Source organism: Strix uralensis, chromosome 2, assembly GCF_047716275.1.
Source record: "Strix uralensis isolate ZFMK-TIS-50842 chromosome 2, bStrUra1, whole genome shotgun sequence".
NCBI lineage: Eukaryota > Metazoa > Chordata > Aves > Strigiformes > Strigidae > Strix > Strix uralensis.
The window spans coordinates 53,660,496-53,679,593 of NC_133973.1; the positions used below are offsets into that span (position 1 = coordinate 53,660,496).

The following is a 19,098-nucleotide window of genomic DNA, read 5'->3' on the forward strand; positions in this document are numbered from 1 at the left end:
CCTCCTGCATCTAGCAGAGGATGGAGGCTCTCCCTGGTCTTTCTTTTGCTACTGACATAGAAACATTTCTTGTTATCTTTGATTGCTGAAGCCAGATTCATTTCCAGCTGGGCTTTAGACCTCCTGATTTCTGCCCTGCACAGACTCACAGCCTCTTTGTAATCATTGTGAGTGGCTAGCCCCTTCTTCCAAAGGCTGTAAACTTTCCTTTTCTCCCTGAGTTCCAGCCAAAGCTCCCTGCTCAGCCAGGGTGGTCTTCTCTGTTGCCGGCTTCTCTTACAGCACCTGGGGACCGCCTGCTCCTGAGCCATTAACATTTCCTTCTTAAAGAGCACCCAGCCTTCCTGGAGCCCTATACCCTTCAGGATTGTCTCCCAAGGGATCCTTTCAAGCAGGTGCCTAAACAAGACAAAGTCAGCCCTTTTGAAGTCCAGGATGTCAGTTCTGCTTAGCCCTCTCCTGGCCTCTCTAAGAATAGAGAACTCTTATTATTTCATGATCACTGTGCCCTAGTCGTCCTCCGCCTGTCACATCATCCACCAGTCCTTCTCTGTTCACAAAGAGGAGATCCAGCAGGGCACCTTCTCTGGTTGGTTCTCTCACCAGCTGCGTCAGGAAGTTGTCTCCCACACATTCCAGGAATCTCCGGGACTGGTCCCGCTCTGCTGTGTTGTATTTCCAACAGATGTCTGGGAAGTTAGTCTCCCACAAGAACAAGGGTAAGCAATTGTGAGATTTCTCCTAAATGCCTATCAAAGGCGCAAGATTTGCAAGAAGGGAAAGTGTCTTTTACAAGACCATCTCAAACAGCAGAGAAGTTTCTGGGCACCACAAACTCTTTTCATCAGGGCCAAGAATGCATTTTCAAGCTGGTATTAAGCTGGCCACAGTGCTATTGATACTTGAAGTGGCTAGAAAGTTGTCCTCAAGCACAAATACATTAGCATATTGCCTTGAAACCGTTCATGAGAAAACATAAATAAAGGTTGAAGAAGTAAGAATAAAGAAATGGAGTATGAAAAAGCTATAGAACAGAATCAGAAAACACCTTTTTGAACTATAAATTATGAGCAGGTGTTTATAAACAACCTGACAAAAATTTATTTTGTAGTATTTTGTAGGACTGCTTATTTTACACACAGAACTCTATATTTAGTCACAAACAGTTTGTACTCAAGTAATTGCTTCAGTAAGTCGCAGCAAGAAAACATATGCTCACTTACTTATGACCCATGTTTTATTCTGGAACTTTACTGTTGAAAAATAGGTTCAGTCTATGTGATTTCCTTTGTTATGTAGTGTAGAACCGATCTCTGTGTCCAGGTTCAAATACTGTATGGAATATAACAATTGATATTAAAAACATTGTCTGAATACGAGATTTAGTTGTACCTAGCTTTGCCAAGCTTAAAAAAAAAATACTTGAAGCAGTTTTCATGATCTCTTAATATAAGTAAAAGAAGGAATATATGTTATATGTTAAAACTGTAATGGGGAGGGACAATAAAGTTATATAAGAACATTGGAAATGAACAAAACAAGTGTTAAAACATTTCTGTGTAGGCACATGGCTGAAGAGTAGATCCTCAGGGTTACCTGACAGCACAGCCTGACTTCCCAAGAGTTTGGACAGCATGCACACTTTTATTATGGTCAAGAAAACTGACAACCACCAGGATGTTTCTTTTTAAATCCACTCAAGGCCCCAGAATGAATTTTTTTAAAGTTGGAGTTTGTTTGCAGTTCCCTTATCAGAATACGTAAATGCTTGACATAGGACAAGCATATTAAATATCAGGGTAATAGTTTAGGACCATCAGGTCTCCAACAGAAATTTGTAAATATCTAATAAAATAGGGTTGGCTTAATTATTTAAGCAGTGTGTGAAGTGCTCAGACACCCATATAAGCCAAGTGTTAATTAACATATGTCATGATTGCTGACTTACTCCTATATTTCCTCTTCAGATCTTGAGACTAGAGTAAAAGTAATTTGTCAAAAAATTGCTTCCATTCCAAGTTACTTCATTATTGCTTTTTTACCATAATCCTGCACCAACATGTATCATCTCTGTGTTTTGCATTTACTCTATGAAAGAGTAGGCTATCACCTTAGGTGCTCTAATTCCTATGAAAACAAATAAACACAGAATATAATCATCTCTGGTAACAGCATCTTTTCCTTTTTCTTTATTGTTTTTTCTCCTTATTTCTTCCTTTTTTAAAAAAGAAAAAATTTATTATGAAATCTTTTTAACCTTAATTCAAAATAAAAAATGTGCTGTATTCTTAGAGCTTCTTTACTTGATAACTTTTGGCATTCAAAAAAGGAGAGGTTACTTTCTCAGACTGGTCTGCCAGAAGCCCAGGAACCTTGAAACATCTCCAAATATGCTGGGGACAGTGGACAACACATAAAAGCAGTCATTTACTTCCAAAGGGGATAGACTTCATTGACTTTGGTTTTGCAAGTCTCTGCACCTATTAGAATATAATGATTTTATTGCATTTGGTAATGCATTTAGTGATCCAAAGCAAAATGAAGTGAATGGAAAGACTCCCAGAGGTTTCAGTGAGCTTTGAATGAGATTCTTTTTCTGCACAGATTGCTCCCTGGAGAAGAAACAAACATTCATTAAGCACTGTGCATTAAACTAACACAATATGAATGCTATGCAACTGTGTAAATTATAGTTGCTATCACTTACTTGACTTAAAGTATCCTCAAATGTTTTGCTTTATGGCATTAAAAGTAATTCGTTTTCTTGGACTGTTGTTGCCAAGGTTTGGTTTATATAAGTGTTTTAAGAAGAAAGCAATCTGAAAAATACCCAATTACTAGCACAGCAGTTCTTTCAAATGCCTGTTTTGAAAATGCTTTAAAACTTTTGATTCTGTTGATTCAACAAAAGGGAAGCCGTTTAAAAATAAATAGAATGGCAAGAGAATGGTCATTCAATGCTCTGAAGAACTCTTTTCTAACACTTCTCAATAATTCTGTGCTGTTGTAACTTGATATCCTCCCTTTTACTCCCCCAGCTTATAGACAGCTAGGACCGTAAAACATGTAAAGGCATATTCTACGTCTCTGTGTCCCTTATGATTTCCAGACATTCCTTACTCATATTCTGATGAATACATAATGCCTATTTTGTGCTGTGGGTCTGATATTTGCAGAAGGCGTGTGCTGAGTACTGCATGGAAGCATGGTAGGTTACATCAGATTCCTGATTTGTGTGCCGCAGAGTTTCTCTGCATAGATGAAGTCCAGCAAATCCTAGGTGCAAGGGAGCTTCCTGGCTCATGCACAGGACTCTCATAGACAGCTCAGGGTTTCCTGAGGGTTTCATTGTGAATGTGCAGTCACGCTGATCACCCAGCTGGCAAACAGGATTTCTGCTCAGGTGGCTGATCAGCAAGAGCTACTGGTGTAGCTGGGTGCACAAACATTTACCTAGCCAAAGTTTCTATGTGGAAAAAAATGACATGACCGGAGGAAACTAGACATATAGTATCAGATGTGGGTAAGACTTATATACAGGAATGTGTGGGACGGGGAACTGATCATAGGGACCCTGGTATATTGGATCACCATTCCTGGGCATCCTGGTGATGGATTAGCAAAACTGGAGGGAGGGTATTCAACACCAACTTTCTGGATGAGTTCCTTACCACCCCCTAACAGAGCCAGTAAGGGTAACTCTGGTTACGGGACCCCTGACTAGTCTTCTGTAACAAACACGAAATAATTTCATCACTATAAAAGAGATCGACACCATGGTGAAAATTTATCTGCAGATACTTCCTATACAGAAAATCATTGTTTCATGTCCATGAAGGAAGCAGGACACGGTATCGACTAGCTTACACTAAATTTGTAGAAGAGACCCTTTCTCTTTTCTGAAACAGGCACTGCAGGTCTCCCTTCCTGGAACAATAGCTTTGTTGGGATGTAAACTCTCTAACGATTTATTCTTAACTTTTGTAAGAAAGAAATCAATGTTGTAGAAGAATAAGGAAAAAAATGCATATTGATTTCTTTATTACTGTGTTGCTGATATTGTAATTTGACCCTATATTCTTATCCAGAATATCAAAATACTCCAAAGATAATAATTCCACAGAAATACTACAAAAATTATCAAAGAAATATAATTATATTGGAAGAGGCTTTCTTGATGTTTCTCCTATGTGCAGCAAACATAAGCCTCAGCTGGAATTAATTTCAATCTTTCATTTCCTTTTCTTCAATTTTCTTTACTTTTCAGCAGTCTCAATCTTATGTTTAATTTTCAATAACTGAATGCCTAATGTTGTGTTGCTGTGACCTACCATTATGAAATCTGTGTATCAAAATGATTAGTTATTAATATGGAAAAGAGCAGTTTTAAGCAAATAGAACTCTGTCATGTAATCTTATGCCAGGGTTGAGAACAATATGTAGGTAATTACTTCTAAACAGTAACACTTTCATCATTTAGATAGTACCTTGGAAACAGAGAAAAAAACCTAACCAGGAATCTTATCACAATTCTTTTTTTGCCTTTTTTGGGTAAAGAAATTATTCTCTTTAAAGTTGGTGAATCAGAATCAGAAGAAACTCTTGGCATGAGACAGTGGGTAAATTAAAGTTGTATAAATGTGTGTTAATAAGAACAGGACACAAAGAAGGACGGGGAAAATATATAACTTTTGTCTTAAAATCTAGACTGCTTTCACAATGCAAAGTTGCATGTGTTTTTTCAGTACTCTTGCAAAAATATCCCTCCTGTCATGTCTTATTCTGTTAGATATTCATGCTTGGAGGAATTTTTAAATGGATGTTTTATTGACAGCCTAACTTCCTGTGTCTTGGCAATATGTAGACAGGACTTAAAAAACCATTACTTTTAAACATCCATTTTGGGACTTCAACTTTAACAGTGATTTGATTCAATTTTTTTCATATTTTTATTTCTAAATGCATTTCAGATTTTATTATGAAATACAATTTTGGTATTAAGTTACAGATAAGGTTTTAAAATAGCTAGGTGCCTGCAACAGCAACAGGAAGAAAAGCTTGTTTCTTTCTGTATGGAATCAGATACTGATGATATGAGACCTGCCTGGTGATACATGGCTATACAGCTACATGTGCACACAAAGCCTATTTTGAAGCACTTTTGTTTTGGTCAGTCCCATGTTTCTTCAGGGACCTGAGTCATCGAAGGTGGGAGTCAGCTGGTAGATATGTTAGTATTTACTTAAAAACACATTTTTAAGTCAACTGGTGCACCTTCAAAAGCCCCCACAAGGGTTAACTCACTTATATAGAGACAAAAGCTGTAAAGTACAGCTCAACTGAATTACACGGTGACATTGCAACAACCAGGTGTAGCCTGACTGAAATAAGTGTGCTGGGCTCTCTGGTGAGGTACTTTTCCTCAGTGACTATCTTCTGGCAAAAGAACATAACAGAAAAGGAGGAGATGCATTAGGGCCAGAGCATCACTGTTCTCTGACAGCTGCTGAGATAAATGTATTTAATCCTGAGTCTGGAGAATAACCTCTCCGATAATCAAATAGCTACAGTCAACATATTCTGGATCTTCCCATTTCTTCCACTCAGCAGAAACCCAGAAAATTATCCAGCAAACACTTTTCTACTCAAACAATACAAAATATAAAAGGGAGAAATATTTCAGCTGGATCAAAAGTGTACGACAAAAAGGCTTTCTAGAGTGTTAGCATTTTGGGCATGCTAACGCTGCAGAGGTTCTTGGCAGGGTATGTTTGCCCAGTTGAAATGCGGGTGGAAATCTCCACTACAGTGATTGTACCATCTCTAATTCTCAAGCCAGTTAATTTGGAAGAAACTTGCAATATACCACATGGAGTCATGTTGTACCATCTAGACAGTCTTCAGTGACTCCATACTTGCTATCTACAGAGCTTGTATGCTCCTTTCCAAGATTATCTTTTTTGTTGACTTTCTTTTCAGAGTGTTCACTTGGTAATAATGACTGAATTTTCTGAACAAATGTTTAAGAAATTATCCATTTGAAATTCTGAGTTAATATGAGAAAGGCTTTCAGTTTGCATGGAAAATTATACATATCTCCAAATGAACAAGTGAAGCTGAACCAACTGTTGTAGACACCAGATTTTTAAGTGATACTTTCTCATTACCAACAGAAGAGTAACACAATCTGCGCAGTTTTTGAAGTTGCCCTATATATGCTCCACTTGAACAAATTACAGTATTTGGAATGAGACTAAATGTGATACTGAGGGTAAAGTAGAGCAAAATATAACATGCTTTTGGAATGGATCGTGATCTATGCAAACACTCAAAATTTGTGCTTTTCATTGCTGCTGTGATCCCAATCGCTGTGATGCTGGACTATTGTAAAGAGGGCTCTTCAGGGAGTATATCTCATGACTCCTTAGACTATTGTAAACTGACCTACCTCTGAGCTCTCTTCCAGAAAATTGTACAAAACCTGAGCATGCACACAAAATTCTTCTGGGAATGCTGTCAGCAGAAGCATTCAGGTTGTGCCTATGCTGAAAAAAGCTGTCAGCCTGACTAAACAAAGAATCCAGTCTGTAATCTGTAAACCCATCTACAGCATCTGGCCTGGATTAAAAAAACCACAAAATTGGAGTGAGAGGCTATTTTCATGCGTAGACAGGATAAAGGTCTGCAGATGACAGTTGAATGAGAACATGGACAAATTCTGCCATGAACCAGTTACTCACTGAAAAGATTATCCAGAGAAACCTTCTAGGTGTATACATGTTATATATATGTATTTTATATATATATATATCTTTATGTATATTTACATGTCCATTGGACTAAGTGCCATATCTAGAACCATCAAGATATTTTGAGAGTCTAACAGTCCAGAGAAGACCAGATAGAGTTTATGAAGTCCTCAGTCGGATAGAATGTCCAATTTTCATGAAAGTGCTTTCAGAAATCCAGTCAGATACCTAAATACTTCAGAAATCTGGCTTCTAAATGCTCAAAACTAAGTGTCAAATATAGTAGAAACTCATTAAAAATCCATATTGTTGAACTCTCCAGCCATCCTGCAAATCAGCAGAAACTTGCTTTAATTCAAATGCAAGGATATTGCAACAGTTGAACATCACACTGTTACCCCTTTCTCATGTACCCTCATCTATTGCATATTTATACAGATCTTTCAGAAGTTTCAAAAAGTAGTACAAATTTTTCTTGTTAATAACAAATCCGTGGTACAAAATCATTTCCTTACTTTTGGGAGGGAAGCTCTCGATCCCGAGCTTTGCGTGGTCATTGTCAAAACTGTAGTGATACCCAGTGCGACTCTAGCTGGAGCTGCATCCATGTTGATCCAGAAAGAAACCCAGGACAAAATGACAATCAGCAGGCTAGGTATGTACATCTGGATTAAATAGTATCCCATCTGACGCTCCAAATGAAACTTGACTTCAATGCATGTAAACTTTCCTAGAACACGAAATTACTTTCATAAATGCTTTTTGCACATTTTTATCTTATTTTCTGAACATAAGTTAGATGCGTGGCCTGTTTCCTAATGTAAGACTATAAGCAGGTCCTGATACACAAATGCAAGCCAGCCATTTGTTGCACGCTAGCTTGGGGGGATGCACGGGGCCGCTGAAGCAGACCCAATTCTTCACATTAACTGAGAAAACAAGTATTAGCATGGTTGTTCCACCTCCAGAACATATAATATAAAGTTTCTTTACTCAAAATTTAATGAGATTTTGCGTTACTCGAATCTAATGTTTAGTATTAAAAGGGGACAGCATTTTGCTCTTTTAATGACATGAGATTAAGCAAACATACTTAAACATACAAATTGTAAACTAGTCTTATAATCCTAGGATCACACGCCTTCTCATTCTGGTCGTGTCATTTGCCTGTGTCTGTGGATTATGTCTTGCAGCAGATTCAACTCAAAGCGTACTTTGAATTTTGCCAGAAGTCTAACTCCTGGAAACCCACAAAAATCTCTTGTGGGAGGTGAGTAGTTCTTCAAACAACAGACAGCTGCTCCGCAGGGGTAGCAGAGGACAGAAGTTTACTATTGCCTGACAGCAGAGCTAGTCATGCAGTGGGGGATGCAGAGTCCTGACCTGCAACAGTTCATCAGCTACTAATCCAATCACTCTGTGCTGCTCTGCAAATTACTGTGGTTTAGGTACTGTGAAGACTCTCACTCAAGGCCGACTAACCTGAGTACAAGAGAGTCTGTCATTCCTGAAGAGTCATGCTATGGTTTCAGAGGACCCTTTTTGTGTTGATTGGTCAAGATACACTGCTCGTCTTTCATCTTTTCAGGGGAAATTATTTTTTCTGCTCCTTTTTTTAATGTACACATATTTTTCTGCTAGTCTAGAGAGCTGAACCGCAGGGTGTGAGAGTTGGCACAAATGACAATGCAGAGGCTGTTTGACAAAGAGAGGAAGGGAGAAGAACTGAATAATATCTTTTGGCAGGACAGAAGCTCTAGAATGAGTGACTGGACCTGAAGGCAGATTCTGAGATCTGGATAGTGACTGATGCTGACCAGTCTGCCCATGCAGAAGGGGACTTGAAAGGGGTGGGGTGGCCACATATGGCAGCAATGGCATGAGAGTAGCCCAATTTCTTGAATGCTCTCCAGATTCCTGTGGCACAACATGGACAGTGTAGGTAGGAGAAGACCAAATAAGACAGTTTTTATCCACATTTTAATTTTACACCAAACCTGAAGAAGCATACTCCAGAGAAGAGAGTAATGTGGATGCCTGTAGACAAAGTTTTCTTTTGCCTGAATACTGCTTTTCAGCTCCCTTTGCCAGGCTACACACTTTCAACTTTTGGTAACTACACATTTATTTTGTTTAACTACATGTAATGGGAGCTATGCATTAGCATTTTTATCCTTTGTGGGGAATCTTCCTGGGTGTACAAGAAAGCTATTGACCATGCTCTCTCTCCTCTCCTACTTTCAGTGTTTGAGCCTGTGAAGTGGTTACCTGACAGTACTTAGAAAAGCAGATGAACTCAGTTATTCAGAGTTTGAGTCACGTGGTGGGAAATGACTAAACTTTGTATCAGCCAAATTACAAATGGGCAAGATCTGTCTATTGGAATTTACCCTTAATTATCCCCTTTAAGTGTAAGAAAAGAAGAGAAGTCACAGCAGTCCCCCTTTCCACTGGTCTTGAATTATGGAATCACAAAGTTTTCCTCCCTTGGCACTTTGGGCCCCAAAATGAGAAGCTGCATTTATAAAAATTGAAAAAAAATAAATTTCTTTTCATAAGAAATGAATGTGACTTCATTTTTGGCAGAGGCAGAACCTCTCACGTTGTGTTATTTCACAGAGTGAAACAAATGCATTTGATGCAACCAGATTGGCTCTTACACTGAAAAGATGAAAAAGCTATTTTAAATGAGAAGGATTATATCTAATCCCACCAAGCACCCAGCAAACCGTTCTCTAAATGCTGTCCCTATTAAATAAACTCCAAGCAGCTAAATCAAAATTTTAACAGAGTCCTCTCTGCTCTGTAAAGCTAAAGATAGAAAACACAGCATTTGAAACATCCAAATAGCGAATACAAGAAAAAACATTAGAGTGCTAGACAAACATTTAATTTCACAACATCTAATTTCTGTACACTATTCAGATCAGCAACGAAAGCATTGTTCTTTCAAATTTGGCAATTTGATATGCTGGAGAAATAAATGAAGTTCAGAGAAATCAGTTCTTTAAAAGTGATGAATCAATATTTAAGAAAAGATTCAGTTTGTTAAAAAAGTTTCATTTTAAGGAAATCAAAACAACTAGATTTCTTAATCATTTCTTTAAGATTTAAAACTCCTTAACAATTTAAAGACTATTAGAATATGCATATTAGAATATCTTTAATGAAATTAAAGTAAATTTTGAAATAAAATCTTTCAAACAAAAATAAAAGTAATTTTTTTCAGATTTAAAAATACATGTGGTTGAATCAAATTTTAATTTCTTTTTTTTTTCATTTTGCTCATCTTTTCCCTTTACTAATTGACAATAGATACTGTTAGAACAATTAACAGAAAAAAATAGAATAATGCTCACCAGTGTTGTAATGTTTTGTGCAATAGCCAAGTTCTTTATCTTCTTTCAAAATAAACTGTGGCAAGGTTAAACCCTCTGCAACCTGCACAGGTCCATCACTTAGCCACTCAAATATCAGATCGTTCATAGTATAGCCAACTACAATAAAGAAATCAGAGTTTATTAGATGGTAGCTGACTGGAAAACATCAAAAGCAGATATTATTATGTCTGAGAAGCATGTCTTTTATTGCAATACATGTTATCTCAGTTATATTTTTCAACTGTCTGATTAACAACAGCACTATCACTGTTAGTTACCCATTTCTATTACTGCACTATTGCTCTATTAAGAGCAACAAATAACATCATTGTGCTCTGAAGTACTGCCCTGATTTGCCACTAAAAAATAATTTTACTGGCCCATCAAAGATACTGCTTACAACCGAAATGACATTTCTCTGTGTCTATGTACTAGCCTGCATTTTGCTTTATTTTCATCATTCTTTGATGATGGACATGGAATGCACCAACAAAACAAGGATTTCTAGACTGCAGAATGCTGAGCCCTTACTGAAAAGGAAATGGCAGCTTTTGTAAACCTGTGAACCTACCACTGAGAGGTGTGGTGGGAAAAGAGGGGCTTCAACTCACTGAAGTATCTTTTCAACTGCAATGGCTACATCTTTATGGGTAAATTAAATAAGCCGTGGCTGTTCTCTGGGCACAAAGGCAGGTGGTAGCCCACAGTGCATACCATACAGCTACACCCATTCTCCCATCCCCACAAAAAAATCCATGGTGGCCTGGTACCTAATGACTATTGGGAATGATTGCTGGCACATGCCATTATCTTGGCCACTCCTGGTTTTGTCTGATTATTACCTGGTACAGGTCAAAACAGTGTCACGGTGTGTGCTGACAGCTACTCGGTACAGACAGGTGTGTGCTGGTACCCAAGTACACTCCTTGGCCGTTTAGCTTACCAGCATAAACATACTAATAGGACCTCTGCTTCATCAGGTATGTTGCTTCCATTTTTCAAAAGACCATAGCACGTCTCAACCAGACATAGCTAATCCCTCACGGGGTACTAATTGCTCTTATTTTCCTGAGATTTAATAATTTGTCCTGCACAGCATCACTGTGGTTATCCCTGGAAGTGATGCAGCCCTGACGGGTGAGGTGATGTGCCCCATGAGGGGGAAAGGGTAGAGAGCAGCAATAGCACAGAGACAGGGGACCTGCACAGTACAGTGACGGACAGTTAAAGCACTGCTCCTCCATGATTTTCCCTTACAAAATAGGAATATTGAGTCTCACCACATAAATATAACAATGTAGATACTATCTAACCACTGAATGTTATGGCAAAATCTTGTTCTTCAAGAGATAAAACAATTGGACACTCACAGCTCTCTAGCTGCATTGTACATGTCTGTACATCCATAGGAAAATTCTTCAAGTCCATGGGACAGGATAAGGTTAAAGTAAGCCTAAAATTGGAGGGGGGGGAAAAAGAAGCTATTGTTAGAAAAATACAGGTTTTATCCAAAGCCCCTTATTTAGAGTTTAAAGGATCAAGACCAAATATTAACACCTCAGAGGCTGGGCTCACTCTTCCCCTCTGAGCTTTTAAGAACATAAGAGCTGTGAAGACAGAGCGTGTAAGCAAACCAGGTGCTCGCTGGCTGCATTGGCTGAGCAGAACAGAGAAGACAATATCAGGACAGCAAGAAATGCTCTCCACTAATGTACCGGTGAATGTTTTATGTATAATACTGAACCCAAATAATGCAAAAGCTGAAAAGACTGATGATGGCACACACATTCTTAAGTTTTGTTTTGGAAAAGCAAAGGAAATAACAACCACTGTTTTTTTTCAACCGAGAGTGCTTCTGTTGTGTATGAGGCCCATTTTCAACCCTTCATTCTTACTGCTTAGCCGTTAAAAGAAAGAAAACAACATCATACAGTAAAAGCTAGAATCACATAGCATTAAAAGACAGGGTGCAGATAGAAGAAAGTAAGCCTAAAGGAACATTATCATACAAACTAAATTTCTCTTTTTAATTTTTCAGTTGTTATTGTCCCAGATAAAGCATAATTTTACTTGGATGGCAAAATTCTTAATGTTTCTTTCTTTTTTTTTTTTAGTTCATTTTGCTTTTTCACATTTGATTGAAATCTGTTTCAAGACTTCACCTCTGCTTTATTTCTTTTTTTGTGTGAGAAGAAACTGTTTTTAACAAACCAAGATACCAGGATGACATAATTACAAACAACTAACTGCTTTGAAAAACAGAATTGTTAAGATTTTTGTTTAAATCATATAAAAAGAGTGCATTTTTATTTCAGATTACCTTCAGCACAAAAACCACTTTGATACAAAGAAAGCAAATAAATAAAATCCTCTGTGGCCATTTACCGTCAAGGACATGAATTAGATTGTGTGGTTTGAAGGTGCACTGAAATGTTAACACAGTACAATGAGAATAATCTTTTAATTATGTCAGTGAACCCACAGGCCAGCTGCTAACCTTGAAAGTATGCTGTCCCACAGACAAATATGATCTCTATGGAGAAACACTTCACTAAGCTCTGTATCACGCAGTGATTTTGTGCTTCTCACCACATACAGCCAATTCAAGCTCTTTCAGTCTATTTCTTCACCATGTGAATTTTTGGGGATGGCCTGACTGGGCCTTCTAGCCCTACTGTCCTGCCATCAAATCACTATGACAAGAAGATGATACTTAGGTAACTGAGATCAAAAATGTCTCAGTCTGATCAAAATTCACATTCAACATCACTGCTTTTGGTTACTCGTGGGCTACCCAGAGAAAGTCACAGTATTTTCCTCTTGTCACAGTCTTTAGTGTGCAAGATCATAATATCAGGAAATTAGAGATCGGTTGTCTATGGCAGTGAAGTGCACTGAGATGAATAAAAGCCCCCAGTAGTCCTCTCAACACCTCCGTAGTAAATAAACTCCCATTTAACCTTTGGGAGAAAATAGCATAAGCATTAAAAAAAAAATTCATCATCTAGAGAAAAAAGTATATCTAGTAGACATATAAATGTCATTGAAAATCTGCCCTTTACTCATTTAAATATTTTAAGTGCCCTGCAAATGTTAACTAGTCTCATTTTTACTAGGTAATTTCCGGCATTAAAGATTGAGCTAATTAAATTGCTAATCCCCGGTATTAACAATAGACTGCTTCTGCCTTTTTTCCTGAAATATCACTATATCAAACTCCCTTCTTTTCAGTCATTTTCTAAATATGGCTTAGATGTTTTAAGTTCATTTTAAAAATGCTTTTACGCAAATGCAGCCTTTCTAAATATATCATTTGTTTGTGTTCATTGAAGTAGGCATGGCCTATCCACCCCATAGATTTTACTCAGTCAGGTGTGGATTGCACACTGACTTTGTTTCATTCCCCTTTCATCCCTTTCTACTCCCCCAAAACCTCAATGAATTTGGGGATTTGACTTCATACACGGCCAGGAGGCTCTCTTGTTAGTCTAATATCAAACTCATGAGAAAATTAATACATCCAGTTGCAGCTTTTAAGCCTCACAGGGAAAAAATGATCTATCTCCACTAATACTAGGTAGGTAAATATATTTTTTTTTTTTTTCTGGAGGTGAGCTGAGAAAATGTGCATTATGTAGATTCACACAAAGGTTGACATTTCTTCTTTCTCTTTCTAACCAATGGTGTCTTTCAGGAAGACTAAATTCTTCTGTCCTCACCCTGAAAAATGGAAAAAAATTTCTATTCACTGTATTGATGAGGCTAGCTCGAGAGATCATGCCCTTATACCTTCACCTTTATTCTTGTTCATCTCAGTGGAGTAGCCATTCATAGTTAACATCTTCACGTCTGTAATCACTTTTACTAGGAACAATGCAAGTGTTGAACCCAACACTCATTGCCTGGTATCATTCACAAATCCATGATTTTCAACAAGCTAAATGTTCAGCTGCTGGAGTCTGAAGTAGCTCCATTGAAATGCATGGTGGTGGGTCAATTTATAACAGCTCACTCTTTTTCAGTAAAAATATGATCCTGCAAGTGTTTTCGAACCCAGTTGCTATGTCACTACTTGTATATTTACATTAATAAGGAAACAGTATCTGAAATGGAAAGTGTTAGGCAGATATAGCTACCCACATTGCCTATAATAACAGTGTCATTGACAGAAAATATTTCAGAAAAATGAATGTCTCACACTTGGTAAATTCAAGAAAGACCCCTGGAGATTTGGTGCAAAGTGCAAGTTTAACTGGCAATTACATTGATAAGTACTTTAATCATTAATAAAACAGAATAAATTGCTATATAATTGTTTTATTTTTCAGGCACCCCGCCACCAAGGCATTTGAGATGCATAAACAACAGATTTGGTGGCATAGCACCATAAAACACTGATAGGAAGTGTTTTATGAAAAATCTGTAAAGCTGAAAGGAGAAAAAGCTGACCAATGCTGTGGCAGAGGCGGGGATCTAATCCAAGTACTCCAGAGCAGTATTGCCTGTCTTAAACTCTGGATCCTCTTCCTGAGGATTCCTTCAACACTACATAAGTCATTTCAAGCAGCATCTGCTGATACTTTAAATGTCTTCAAAGTGCAGTGGGCACGGTCAGGATTTCTTCACTCAGCATTTCATTCAAACACTGCTCTTTCATCCGCTGGTTTCACCAGTGTCCTGAGAAGTCACTCAGACTTGGGCTGTGGGCCTGTCTCTCTTCCCACCCCAGCTCAGTATCTTTCGTTTCTGATCACCCTAGAAACCCTCTTATAGCATCATTCAGAGGTCTGTATTTCCTACTTCTGGAGGCAGGAAGAGAAATATCCTGCAGGCTGTGACCTCCTTTGTCACAGAATCCAGAATAAGGCATCTCATGGGAAAAAATAAATAGCCTGACAACATGTTATTAATCAGAAACCGTCATGCCAGTGATCTTTAACACCTGAAAGCATTGTTCTGCAAGGTCAGTGTTTTCTCCAGGTGGGAGCAGACATGCCCTCAGATAGGCCAGCAGCAGATTTCAGCACAGGCACTACCACTGCTCTAAATGCAGCTGCTGTAGCCAGCCATCATCCTCTGAAGAAAAGCCAGTGGAGGGGGGTGACACACATGTGCAGCCAAGTATTTACATGCAGTGTAATCAAGTCCTGAGTTCAGTGGTGGGGCTGAGACACTGTGATTCTTATTCATTCTTTGCATTCCTGCCCTTGTCCTGTCCTTTCTCTGGCCATGGACATACTTTCCCTACCTCCTCCTATGTCTGCCCATCTACCCTACATCTCTCCCAGAGACACCCACATGACTCAGAGCCCAGCCTCTTTCTTTGCATCGCATCCTAGTCTGCCCTCATACCCTTTCCCCCTCCCTTTCCTGTTGCTCACTTCCTGCCAAATTCCACCCCCACCTCTCTTTGGGGTATTAAGCCTTGAGGTCAGTCCACTCTTTGACACCTAATCCCCAAAGCAGCACCATCAATGGAGGGTAAGGCCCTTTAATACGAAGAAATTTCAGTAGGAGTTAAAGGTTTGTAAACAATTCTCAAGATGCTCTCCAATCTCATTCTTTCTCTTAGGTTTAAAAGCGGATGCTCACCACCATCATACTGCTTCTTTGATAATCTCACAGCACTACAAAAATGCTTCAGAGTATGACACATGCAGACTGCTTGTGAATGGTCTGCAACACAAAACTGAAGTAAAAAACTGCTAGTATCGTATTAAACCCTTAGGGAATTGGGTTTACATGTTACATAATCCAAGATTTTCTTTTTTATACATTTAAAAGGATATCTCATTTTAACTGGGATTTGACATATTGCCTAATCTGCAGCAACTATTAAACTGTGTTCTAACCTACTTCTTCTTTACAAGCAACTATCACTCCTTAGCCTGATATGTTGTGTCTTACCCAAGACTTCCCTTGATCTAAGAGATAACTCTCGCCCTGGAGGAGGACACTGATCTCACAAGAGGAAGGCCCTGTGGATCACAATATGAGTTATCTGAAGACAAGGGAATATAATTTTCATTAATTATCCTGCAAGAGTGGCAGTTTGTGAGTGGGCTACAGAACAACAGCCTTTTCTTAGAGTTTTTTCTAATGATAAATAACTAGGGTCAGTCTTATTAAGTATAGAAATACTGTTGTGAATTGTGAACTGGAGGTAAGGGTATGAGCCCCTTCTGTTTCCAGAAAAAGCATGATTATCTTCTCACAAGCATGCTGCAACAAATGCCTCACCATGAGTGGGCATGGTATCAAAAATACCATTTTGTTTCTATTCTTACCCTTCCATTCTTTCACACTACACCCATCTGTACCTCAGCTGTTGGGAAAGGAGACTTCACAGTCTAGGATTTTATGCTGCAAATACAAGAACAAAAGTAGTACATGCATGGTCACTGCTAACATTGGCTAGGTATGAAAAGTCTAATACGTGTGCAAAGCACACAGTGTTGGGTTTACTGAGACAAGTGGGATGTTTTTTTCAGTATTGCCAATTCTAAAATGCTATCATAAATTGCAAGATTTCTGGTATTTTTCTTAAAGCTCCAAGCTGACAATAAAGGTAAAAATATTTTTAGCAGTACGTTTTTCTTTGGAAAATTAAATTCCTGATCCTTACAGCTGCTGAAATAACGTTAAAATATTACCTAAGCACAAGCAGACAAAATTTCCCGTTAAACTGGCAGGGGAGATGGAGTTGCACAGCAACCATGACAGCATTGCATGACATGGGAGCAAATGCCATTCAGGCTAGTGGCACTGAAACAGGGAGGAGAATCTAAAATCTCCTTATATTCCTTCTCTCTTGGGTGATCTGTGCCTGAAAGAAGGGCACACACACTGTCCATGTATCAGAAGGCCAAAAAAATAATTCCCAGTGATATTCTTCTTTTAAAGGGCTTTTCATTTTGTAGTCTATCTCATTATTTTTTCAGAGACCTGACTCATCATTTTGAATGTCAATTCTGGTAATTTTCACAGTCTACAGGCTTTGTCCTGTTAAATGGAACAGTCAAACTGTCTGCTTTTTCCCTTATTTTTGAGGAGTCCTGGAATTCCTCTCTAATATTTGTCATGTTCTGCAGCTTCATTTCTATCAGATGGGAATGGGCTGAACTTGAGCTTAGAGGAGACGTGGAGCCTTCTCTGCTATGGCAAAATATGAGATGAAGGCTGGAGTTTTGCGTACTGCTGTTTATGAGCATGTTCTCACTCCCTCCCGTGCTTTGCTTTGCTTTGCATCATGTACTGCTTAACAACACAGGAGCTGGCACGGAGCAGGGTGGTGGATTTCTCATTACAGGCATCCCACTTCTCATTGTAATGCAATCATTGTCTGTAGATACACAATGCCAGCACACGAGCTGCCAGCAAATGATTTTCCAATTATTGCTCAAGCAAATCTATGAAATTAAATTCAAGTATGATTTCATGTAACAGTTGAATTCTGTAACCACCTGCTTCCTTTCCATGAAGAACAGTATTTCATCTCTCCTTTCTCCTGTGTCATTTTCTATCTTAATTTTCCTGCAGTGTGTGTTTTGTATGGCTTTGCTTTCCTCCTGGCATGATGATATATCTGTTCTAAGCTGTATATTGCAAAACAATTGGCAAAAGACCTTCATCCCTGGGAGCATCTTCCAGGAAAACATGCTTTTCTGTACCATTTAGAAAGGGCTCCCTCACCTACATCATTTTACACCTAACCTTTAACTGCTCCGGTTCAAGTTCAATGGGTAAATGGATTGGTCACTAGCAATCAAGGACAGGCATTGCCATTACCCATAAGGAAAGCAGGTACACAGACATGTGTCTTGGCTATGTAACTATCCCATTGGCATAGACATCCAGAAGTAACCACCTGCCAATATTTTTTGATCCTGTCAGCCAAGAACAACTTTATGTGTACAAATTGGTCTCCAGCAGCATTTCCCACTTTTTCAGTTAGAACAAAGTCTTCCTTTTTATTTGAGACACAGGAATATAGGGCTATAGAAGTGACATCTTGGAACATCAAATCTGGTCATCTGCTATCACACATAGTCACATCATCTAATCCCTTTCAAAAATGGTCAAGGTTCATTTAATGACATCTAGTGTGTGTGTGTGTGTGTGTGTCCCATTTCTGTTGAAATGTTGTTCTAGGAATACACGGTGTGTGTCTGGAAACTTTATAACTTCCATTTTAAGCTTACTTATGACCAGTTCAGAGCCATTTGTCCTCCTCGCAGCATTGTCCTTCAGTCTAAGTAGCTCTTCTGTTGTGTTTGGATTTACCTCACCTCCAGTGCTCTTGTGTGTCAGCTGGAGACATGCATGGTATTAGAGGCAGAAGTAAGGCAGTACCTGTTCAGATATAATGTCCATTCAGATATAATGTCCATACTTTGCTTTAAATGCCTTATGAAATGAAAGAGCAACTAATTTTGTCTCATTAAAATGTAAATTATTCTTTCCCTAAGTAAGACGGTCAGTGGGGTTTTGTCAATAGCTGTGCTAGTTATACAACAAAGTACCTGCATTAAGCTTTATTATTTATTTATTAGGTTTTATTATTTGTTATGCAAAACAAGTACTTTAGATACAACAGAAAAATAAAAGTATTGGAAACCCGGGGCCAGATCCTCAGTCTGAATTTGTAGATTGGGAGGGAATGAGAAAGAAGGGAGTGGGTGATAGGAGGGTGCAGTTAACGGAGAGCTAGGAAACCATTCCAAAGGATGAGAAGAATCTCGGGCCATTTAATTAAAAGACCCCAAAAGGAAGGGGAGTGAGGATGGAAGGAGAGGCAGGAGTAGGGCAAGAAGGAAAGAAAAAGGACGAGTGAAAAGTGGACAGCTAGTGATAATCCAAGGACATTGCTTCAGTCCTAATGAGAACTGGTGCTTGTCCTACAAAAGGCTGCAACTTTTTAGCCTCTGAAACCATTGTTATTATTGTAATAATGCCCATGGGAAGACAAA

At 38.6% G+C, this 19,098-nt stretch overlaps 1 protein-coding gene across 4 annotated transcripts in view; it reads right to left on the reverse strand.

Annotated features, from left to right (window-relative positions):
• GLRA2 (glycine receptor alpha 2) overlaps positions 1–19,098 on the reverse strand; it is a 130,460-nt gene that overhangs the window by 75,668 nt on the left and 35,694 nt on the right. For all 4 annotated transcript variants that reach the window (XM_074858753.1, XM_074858751.1, XM_074858754.1 and 1 more), the window contains exons 5-7: positions 11,500–11,582; positions 10,109–10,246; positions 7,265–7,479 (exon numbers count right to left, since the gene is read on the reverse strand). In XM_074858753.1, the coding sequence (XP_074714854.1) occupies positions 7,265–7,479; positions 10,109–10,246; positions 11,500–11,582 (436 nt within the window). The remainder of the gene's footprint in view (positions 1–7,264; positions 7,480–10,108; positions 10,247–11,499; positions 11,583–19,098) is intronic.